This window comes from Sinocyclocheilus anshuiensis, unplaced genomic scaffold (assembly GCF_001515605.1).
Source record: "Sinocyclocheilus anshuiensis isolate Anshui unplaced genomic scaffold, SAMN03320099.WGS_v1.1 scaffold75, whole genome shotgun sequence".
Lineage (NCBI taxonomy): Eukaryota > Metazoa > Chordata > Actinopteri > Cypriniformes > Cyprinidae > Sinocyclocheilus > Sinocyclocheilus anshuiensis.
Genome location: NW_015549634.1, coordinates 245,541 through 255,540, shown reverse-complemented (window position 1 = coordinate 255,540; position 10,000 = coordinate 245,541). Strand labels below are relative to the sequence as shown.

The following is a 10,000-nucleotide window of genomic DNA, read 5'->3' as shown; positions in this document are numbered from 1 at the left end:
GCGGCGGCTCTGCTGGTAGGCGCGAGTGTTAGCCAGCGTGTGGTAGTACAGGAAGAGTCTGGTGGTGATGTAGAAGGCGATGAAGACGTCGATGGAGTAGTGCTCGTGTGCTGCCAGGATGAAGAAGATGCCGAACAGGTTGAGGACCCAGGAGAGTGTGTGGATGAAGTTCCAGCTGCGCGGCGTGTCTGCAGACGGAGAGGAGGATCTCAATCACCACAGCAATCAGTAGCTATTAGGGATCTACACTGGTCTCACGGTTCGGTTCGATTATGATTAACATGTCATTGATTCAGTTCAATACGATATCACAATGCACTGAATCCTCAATTTTCTATTTTACTTCACATGTATACAAGTTTGTCAATAAATACAAGAACTGAACCTGACGTGGTTTCTCAAGTTAGTGGTATTACCCCTGCATATTTTATTTGTGCGTGACATGACTTACACACAGCGCATGTCTTCTCCAGGTCGTGCTTACCAGGTTGTTCATAAAAGCCGAAATGTGGCCAGATGTCGGCTTTTAAAGTAGTTGGAGCATTTTTAGTTACTCGTACTCGCATCTCGCCTCCCTCCGCCATTGTATGCTACATTGGATACCCTACATACAAAGCACGTATGCGACAAATGACGTCAGAAAAGCGCCAGTACATTATAATCGGTTATCGTCTATTACTGAACCGATACCGAATTGTCCTCGTCTGCATCGCGATGCATCGTAGAAATGATTAATTTCGACACCCCTAGTAGCTATGCTTCCATCCACCTATTTTTATGCACATTTTGAGATATCGCCTAAAAAAAAACGCTGGATGGAAACGCCAAGATGAGCATAAATCCTAAAAAACGTATGCGCTCAACTAAGTAGGATACATTTCTTATCCGGTAAGAAAACATGCAGATAAACTACGATGGAAACACTTTTACTGAATAAATTGCTTAATGCGTATCAAAAAAGGCACGACTTTGTGATGGGACAGCATAGAACTGGACCAACCAACGGACCGATCTCATTGCACAGCATCTGAAATGCTAGTTTTGTCATTCTAAAATGCTTGAGTAAAGTCTCGTTAAAGTGCTTCGTTATAATTAACTCCCAGAACTGCGTTCCCAAACAGCAGGCTCTGAAAATAAGATAACATGACTGTTTCGTCTGCGCGCTCTGAAGCTCGTAATTTCTCGTAAAGCGCCTTCTACTAGGGGAAGTCGTGGCCTAATGGTTAGAGAGTCGGACTCGTAACCCAAAGGTTGTGGGTTCGAGTCTCGTACCGGCAGGGATTGTAGGTGGTGGGAGTGAATGTACAGCGCTCTCTCCCACCTTCAATACCACGACTGAGGTGCCCTTGAGCAAGGCACCGAACCCCCAACTGCTCCCCGGGCGCCGCAGCATAAAATGGCTGCCCACTGCTCCGGGTGTGTGTTCACGGTGTGTGTGTGTGTTCACTGCTGTGTGTGTGCGCACTTTGGATGGGTAAATGCAGAGCACTAATTCCAAGTATGGGTCACCATACTTGGCCACATGTCACGTCACGTCACGTCACGTCACTATACTGCAGTAAATGTAATTTTTCTTCATGATATTTAGCGCAAGTTAATCAGGAAGTGACGATTTTGTTCTCTTCATTCGCAAATGTTTTATGCGATATTCCAATTTTGCGCATTTAATTCGTAACTTTGGATGGAAACATAGCGATTGTGTGTCAACTTACACTCAGTGACGAAGAAGTTGAGCATGGTGAGGACGACGGTGTGTCCGCTGAACATGTAATCTCCACACGTCTGCACTCCAGTCAGCGTCATGCCGAAACCGCTCCATATGGCCACGGCTCGCTGCAGCTTCGCCCACATGTCACCGTATATCTGACACAGATATAAATACAGAGAGACGGCTTATTGTGAAAAATTACTTCATTTTCAATAGAGTTTGCAGTCAATAATGTAATAAGTCAAATAAGCATAAAATACACAGCGCACAAATAAGACCAACAGTCTTTTCTCTATAATTTCAGGTATGAATGGAATGATGAACAATATGCTTATTCAACATTTTTCACATTTTGTCTAGGTCATACTTTATTTTAAAAATCACAAGGAAACAAGAAATTGGTTTTAATTGAAGCCATTTAAAATAAAAATCATTTCAATACTGTTTTTTTTGATAGATAGATAGATAGATAGATAGATAGATAGATAGATATTAAGCCATTTTAAAAGTTGAGAACATTTAGAATTACATAATAATAATAATAATAAATTAGGATGTGTCATGAAAACAATTTCATAATGCAAAAACATTCTTTATGCAACAAAAATGTTATATATACACATACTTTTAATTTAAGTTGTTTAAAATAAAAATAATTTTAGTACCATATTTATTTTTACTCTCATTGGAATAAGTATTCAGAAAATGTATAATGACAAAATAATAATAATAATAATAATAATAATAATAATAAAATCTTAATCTTAAATATTTTCAATTTAAATTTGTTTTATTTTCAATTTAAATTTTTATTTACAAAAATCTTTATGCAAAAAAAAAGTGCCAGATTATTGCAGGGTGTTGATTAGTTTTTTAAAGCTAATAATTAATTAAATAAAAAATATCTAAAAATTAAAATAAATAATCTTACAATTAAAACCATTAACACTTATAAAAAGATGAAGCATTTTATTTGTTTACCTGTATGTCAAGTGACAATTAAGTGACATCAGCAAACTATGAACATGCAAATGTGTTGTTAAATGATTAAAATATTAGTATTATTTTTATTAATACCTAATATTAATAAAAATGTCAAGGGGAATCAAAGTAAATATTTTAGGATCAAAAATAATTGTGATGAGGCATAGGAATGTTCACTGGAGAAGGAAAACGCTTCTGGGATCTGCTTCTCCATGAAGGACAAATGTAATGCCATCTCATCGTTATGCAGCCTACCTTTCAGAACAGTCTTCGTGTAGTTTACTGGGTTATGGATCAGAGTGTGTGTGTGTGTGTGTGTGTGTGTGTGTAGTGTGTGTGTGTGTGTGTGTGTGTGTGTGTGTGTGTGTTTGTGTTGATGTCCGCACCTTCCCAGTGCACTGCAGGTGTTGCCCTGGGACAGAGAGAGACGTCACAAACATAGTGATGCAGCGCAGCATGAAGACCGTCCCCATGAGACTACACAACCGCCTCAACAGGATCGACCTGACAGAAACACAGGGTCAGGGATAAAAGCCTCTTTGATGGCCTGACCTTTGCTTTCTGTGAGCGTCAAATGAAGAGATGCTGCTGCTGTCGGTGTCCAAACCTAATATTCTCAACACACATTCCTGCTACTATTGTGCATGTTTCATTATTCTACAGGAGAAAAATGTTCGTCTTCATAATCTTTCATTGAAATATAATAATTCCCTCCACCTCTGAAATTACTTTCATTGCACTACTGTTGAAAATGGTTTGTTTGGACAAGAAAAAAAACCACACACTAAGTGATATTTATGCCAAAAGAGACAAATAATTATTTATAATTATTTCCTGAAAATTGTGTATGAGATGTCCAATTTTGGTGTCTTGCCTATGTGCAGGATTTTAGTATTTTATGCAATAAATTACATGCAACAGCTGTAAAAATATATGCATGCATGCATGCATATAATTTGTAAGTATATATTGTGTATAAATGCATGCATATATTATAAATATGTGCATATGTTTGTTACCTGTGTTTATGAAGCAGCAGAACTAGCAGCCAAACAGAACAGAGGATCACGCCACAGGCTTCAGCCATCGCAAACGCCCAGGGGATTCTGGGTACACTGGAGGGAGAAGAGAAGCAGGTGAAAGGTCATAAAGAGAGACAGAGCCAACAAAACATAATCCTCCTCCAAACAGATAGTGATTTATGCTGTTATTTTATGATGTTTTCGTGCTCATCAACTCTAACCACGTCCTGTGGTGCATGATGGAGAAAATTATCATCAATGGGTACAGCTCACCATCAGAGCTGCTTACTATTAATTTTGCCGCCAGAAACCTCAATCATCGGCAAGCGAAAAAAGAAATCGAGTCAGATGAGTTTTAGGGGTGCTGGAGCACAACTCAAACCTGGCATCATCATATTTCTTAAGCTTTTGATGATATTCCTATGCATTTTCTCTGAAATGGCTTAAAAATGCGAATTTAATGCAATTCCCAAACAATTGATTGATGTTAAATTTTTATTAAAAAGTTTACAAATCTAAAAAGATATTAAAAAAGTTAATAATTTAACAACACTTTTGCATGTATACGGTTCTCTAATGACAGTTAATGGTCACGTAACATGCAGGTAAGTAGTTTTAGCAGTTATTTTTTTTATTTTAAATTTGAATGTTTTAATTAATTATTAGCTTTTCATCCAATCACCTACCCCAGTTTGGGAAACCTTTATGTTCAAGTCAATTCAAAAAGTCTAATGCAAGAAGCGTTTAAACCGAATTAAAGCAGCTTCTAAAGCAGAATCCTAATGGAAATGTAAAACTGTAAGTGACTGATCTGGGCTGCGTTTCCCAGAAGCCTCGTGAGCTGATCGCAGCGAGCCGTGGTGCAAATTGGCTTGTGATTCTTTCAGGAAATACAGCCTTGAGTCTTACGCAATAGAAATAGCGCTAGTCATGTGAAGCAGAAATGCATGACAATATTGGAGAAAACAGGCAATTAGAATTAGGTTTGATCAAGACCAAGTGTTTTTTTTTATTATAAGAAGGCAGACCATGTTTTCTGTAATGCATGTAGAGATTCAAGAAAGCTAAATAATTATATTGCCTGCCTTTTAGAACACGCTTTGCATTAGAAAAATTCCTATAATGTCTTAAAATGGTTCACATGTGCAGTTCACGACCATCTGATGCACACTGTTCACAAAAAAAAATGGAAAATGCTAGCTGAAATCGCTAACTGCAGTGAGATTGGCTGGCTTTATGCAACTTATGGATAATGTGATCTTGCAGTCAGGTTACTTTAAATAACTTAATACTTTCATTCATTAAGGATGCATTAAATTGATTAGAAGTGCCAGTAAAGACATTTATAATGTTACAAAAGATACATTTTGTTCTTTTGAACTTTCTATTCATCTGTGAATCCTGAAAAATAAAATGTATCACAGTTTCCACAGAAATATCGGGCAGCACAACTGTTTTCAACATTGATAATAATCAGAAATGTTTCTTGTTTCTTCTGAAGGATCATGTGACACTGGAGTAATGATGCTGAAAATTCAGCTTTGATCACAGAAATAAATTACATTTGAACAGAGATTCACATAGAAAGCAGCTATTTTAAATAATAATAATATTTCACAATTTTCCAGTTGTTACTGTATTTTTTGATCGAAACACCTGTCCAGGAAGATGTCTGGCAGCGGCGGGTACGTTCTCATGTCTGGCACTCGCTCGTGGACGATCACCATGACGAAGGACGTGAAGCCGAAGACGAAGACCACGTAGACGGAGCTCATGATGGTCTTCCAGTACTCGGGGTCCAGTCTCCGCGGCTGCTGCTTGTATTTGCCGTTGTTGTACTGATGATACTGATCGCCACTCAACGTGTCCAACACGGCATCGCAATCCCGCGCAGACTCACCGTTACACAGCCAGTCCACTCCACCTGAACCACACCAAACACACAAACTATATCTGGATCACTTTGCATATGTGACCCTGGAGCACAAAAGCAGTCTTAAGTCGCTGGGGTATATTTGTAGCAATAGCCAACAATACATTGTATGGTTCAAAATGATCCATTTCTCTTTTATGCCAAAAATCATTAGGATATTAAGTAAAGATCATGTTCCATGAAGATATTTTGTAAATTTTCTACCTTAAATATATCAAAACTTAATTTTTGATTAGTAATATGCATTGCTAAGAACTTCATTTGGACAACTTTAAAGGCGATTTTCTCAGTATTTTGATTTTGATTTGTACCCTCAGATTCCAGATTTTCAAATAGTTGCATCTCGGCCAAATATTGTCCTATCCTAACAAACCATACATCAATGGAAAGCCATTAAAAAAAAGTGACCCTTATGACTGGTTTTGTGGTCCAGGGTCACATATTTGAAATAATTAAGTAAACAGAGAACAAGACATTTAAAGAAAAATGACCTTGAATGAAATAAAGCTGAATGCTTTTGTCATTTTATCAACCAAATTCATCTTGCTTTACATTCTGAAATGGCTCAAGTTGCTAACAATGAACAATATTTTCTTCGATCCCATTGGAATAAATTTATTGACTATTTATTTTACTCAAATTGAGAATGAACTTTGTAAATACCATAAAAGTTGTCTGTATAATTTGGGTTCTTATATGGCTTCAGAAGACATATATAGTGCATAAATAATATGGACTGCTTTTTGTAATACCTTTATAGTATTTTTGGTGTCTTTAGCACGAATGGTTAAATGAGTGTGCTGTACTTTAGCTGTGTGTATAGTAAAGAGCTTGAAAGTCCATTTAAAGTCATCCTATCTTCTGTAAATGCCGTCTAAAAACAGATTCACAGATCTGACTTTACTTTGCTTATTTTAAACAAACAAGTAGGTAAATAGCAAATAAGATACTTAAATGTCAGGAAATGACCTTCACTGAAATTAAATACAATGCTGCACTATTGAAATTGTCACTCTGGTATAATTTTATCAACCAAATTCATCTTGTTTTACAGCTAAAGTTGCTGATATTTTCTTCAATCCTATCAGAATAAATTAATTTACTACATATTTCACTCAAAACTGGAAGTGAACTTGGAAAAGAACCGTAACATAGTTTATAACTTGGAAAAGTACCATATATATGTTTATGTATGGATTCAGAAGACTTAAGAATATAAGTGCATATGTCATATGGACTGCCTTTTATAATATATTTTTGGGGTCTTTTTTAGAGCTTGACATATTTTTAGCACTAGTACTTAAATTATCGTGCTGTGCTTTAGATGTTTATATAGTAAAACCCCTGAAAGTCCACGTAACATCTATTAAATGTATCTTGTTTTACAGCTGAAGTTGCTGAATTTTCTTCAGTCCCATTAGAATAAATTTACAGACTAAATTTTTCACTCAAAACTGGAAAAGTACCATAAACTTAATTTATATCATTTGTGTATACTGTATGTCTTCAGAAGACTTGGAATATAGTGCATAAGTCACATGGACTGCTTTTTATAATACCTTTATGCTATTTTGTGTGTCTTTTTTGAGCTTGACATTAAAATTATTGTGTTGTGCTTCAGCTGTCTGTAGAGTAAAGCACTTGAAGTCATCCTCTCTAAAGTAAACTCCTCATAAAAATTAGGATTTTACCATTACACAAGTACAGTCCATTCCACCTGCACAACATAAAACACACAAAACTGGCAACAAACTTGACAAAAACAGGAACAGAAAGAGCACCTGCGCTGTTCTGAGGCGAGTGTCCGTCGTAGGACAGACCGAGCTCCTCTAACACGTCTGCGTTCTGCTTCTGCAGTTTCCGGAGAGAAACCATCAGCCGTTTAATGTCTCCGAGGACCTTGAGCTCCAGCGGAGGAGAGCGCAGGTCGTACTCGCTCAGCGTCAGCAGGCTGGTTCCATCCAGACGGTGTTTGTTACACAGCAGGTCCACGTAATCGCAGAAGCCCTCTTCACGCAGCCAGCGGCCCACGTGCTTCGGGGTCCAGTGCCGGACACTACCGGCCATCTCTCGCTCACGCATGCTCTCACAGGAACTGAAGACAGAAAGACCAAGACTAAGAAGCCAGCAGGAACAACTTTTGTGTCATACACAGTAAGATTTTTTATGTTTTTTTTTAAAGAACTCTCTTCTGCTCACCAAGCCTGCATTTATTTGATCCAAAATACAGCAAAAGCAGTAATATTGTGATATATTATTACAATTTAAAATAGCTGTTTTCTCTGTGAATATCTGTTAAACTGTAATTTATTCCTGTGATCAAAGCTGAATTTTCAGCATCATTACTCCAGTCTTCAGTGTCACATGATCCTTCAGAAATCATTCTAATATGCTGATTTGCTGTTTTTTTAATGATTATTATCAATATTTAAAACAGTTGAGTACATTTTTTTTTTTACAGGATTCTTTGATGAACAGAAAGACCCAAAGATCAGCATTAATCTGAAATAAAAAAGTTTTTGTAACATTATACACTATACCATTCAAAAGCTTGGAGTCAGTATAATTTTTGTTGTTGTTGTTGGGGGGGGGGTGAAATTATAGAAATGAATAATACTTTTATTTAGCAAGGATGCTTTAAATTGATCAAAAGTGACGATAAAGACATTTATAATGTAACAAAAGATTTCTATTTCAGATAAATGCTGTTCTTCTGAACTTTCTATTCATCAAAGAAACCTGAAAAAATTCTACTCAGCTATTTTCAACATAATAATAATAAATGTTTTTAGAGCTGCAAATCAGCATATTAGAATGATTTCTGAAGGATCACGTGACACTGAAGACTGGAGTAATGATGCTGGAAATTCAGCTTTTGATCACAGAACTGAGTTACATTTTAAAATATATTCAAATAGAAAACAGTTATTTTAAATTGTAAAAATATTTCACAATATTACTGCTTTTGCTGTATTTTGGATCAAATAAATGCAGGCTTGGTGAGCAGAAGAGACTTTTTTTAAAAACATTAAAAATCTTACTGTTCAAAAACGTTTGACTGGTGGTTTATATGTAAATAACAATAACATATAATGAGCTATTCTTCATCCTTGCACCACCTGCTTCTTCATACTTTTGAGTTGCACATCACATCCAGATGTAAACTAGCACATATGCTGATACTCGAGTAAAACAGGCCACATTCACAGCATAAGATCTCATGATTGTGCACTACTACGGATTTGAAGCACTGAACCCAGCTTTGCTTCTTGGCTTGAGCTTTGATTATCTGGCCAGTAACCAACTCGTTCATTAAGGAACCGTCTGAGTATGCGGTATTTTTTAGACGTGAAAAACTGCCTGCGCCTGATGAACTGTGTGGCGAAAACGATGAAAAATGCCAAATTTGAAAGAGTAGATGCTGTGGATGCAATTGTTTTGAGAATTAATTGCAACACACAGCTGAATACTTCCTGAAGTCTTCTAGTTATTGCCCCTGCTAGCACTGAAACTCATTGCATTTTGTAAGATTTCTTCATATGTTCCTGCTGTTTATTAAAATCAGGTCGTTTAACTGACATGATGTCTGAAGCTTGCTTGGCCAAAAACAAGTAATTTCATTCATTTTGTTAGTTTATGCCGAGTTGAAAAAAATTGAACACATTCACATATGCAATCTTTGATCATATTCCGAATTAGGAAATAGTTATAATGCAGCCTGAGATAATTATGATTAGATTCCATGTTGCTACTGTGTTCTGGTACAAGACATTTTGTTCATTTGTCACGTGAACAATTTCATGAAGATCAGACTTTGCATTGACAAATTATAGGTCAATTACTTAGTATGGAAGAAAAATGTATTTGCTCATAAATGCAAAAAAAATAAAAAAATAATAAAAAAGAAAATAATAATAAAGAAAAAAACAAAGAAAAAAATAAAAATGTAATTTAGCAGACATTTTGAAAGCACTGATTCTCAACCATAAGGGGCTCTCAAGACTTAAAATGATTTAAAATAAGACAAAACAAGCATTAAAATAAGCTAAAATAACTAAGATATTTCTTATTTTAGTTAAACCCCTTAATACCTGTTTTTGCATTTGAAGAACTATTATTCCTACAGTCTTGGGAAAACTTGGATATATGTGGTAGTTTAATTTTAAAGGGGTCATATGATGCGATTTCAAGTTTTCCTTTCTCTTTGGAGTGTTACAAGCTGTTCGTGAATAGATAAGATCCCTGAAGTTGCAAAGACTAAAGTCTCAAAACCAAAGAGATATTCTTTATCAAAGTTAAGACTCTGCCACGCCCCCCTAAAACGGCTCGTTCTAACACGCCCCCACATATCTA

General features: G+C 36.2%; 1 protein-coding gene across 1 annotated transcript in view; it reads right to left on the bottom strand.

Moving 5' to 3' along the window:
* The window catches only part of samd8 (sterile alpha motif domain containing 8), a 13,713-nt gene that overhangs the window by 281 nt on the left and 3,432 nt on the right, over positions 1-10,000 (bottom strand). Inside the window, exons 2-7 of the mRNA XM_016448698.1 lie at positions 7,429-7,742; positions 5,371-5,638; positions 3,712-3,807; positions 3,079-3,196; positions 1,713-1,863; positions 1-188 (exon numbers count right to left, since the gene is read on the bottom strand). The exon at positions 1-188 is cut by the window's left edge and continues 281 nt beyond it. Of these exons, the coding sequence (XP_016304184.1) occupies positions 1-188; positions 1,713-1,863; positions 3,079-3,196; positions 3,712-3,807; positions 5,371-5,638; positions 7,429-7,729 (1,122 nt within the window). The 5' untranslated portion in view covers positions 7,730-7,742. The remainder of the gene's footprint in view (positions 189-1,712; positions 1,864-3,078; positions 3,197-3,711; positions 3,808-5,370; positions 5,639-7,428; positions 7,743-10,000) is intronic.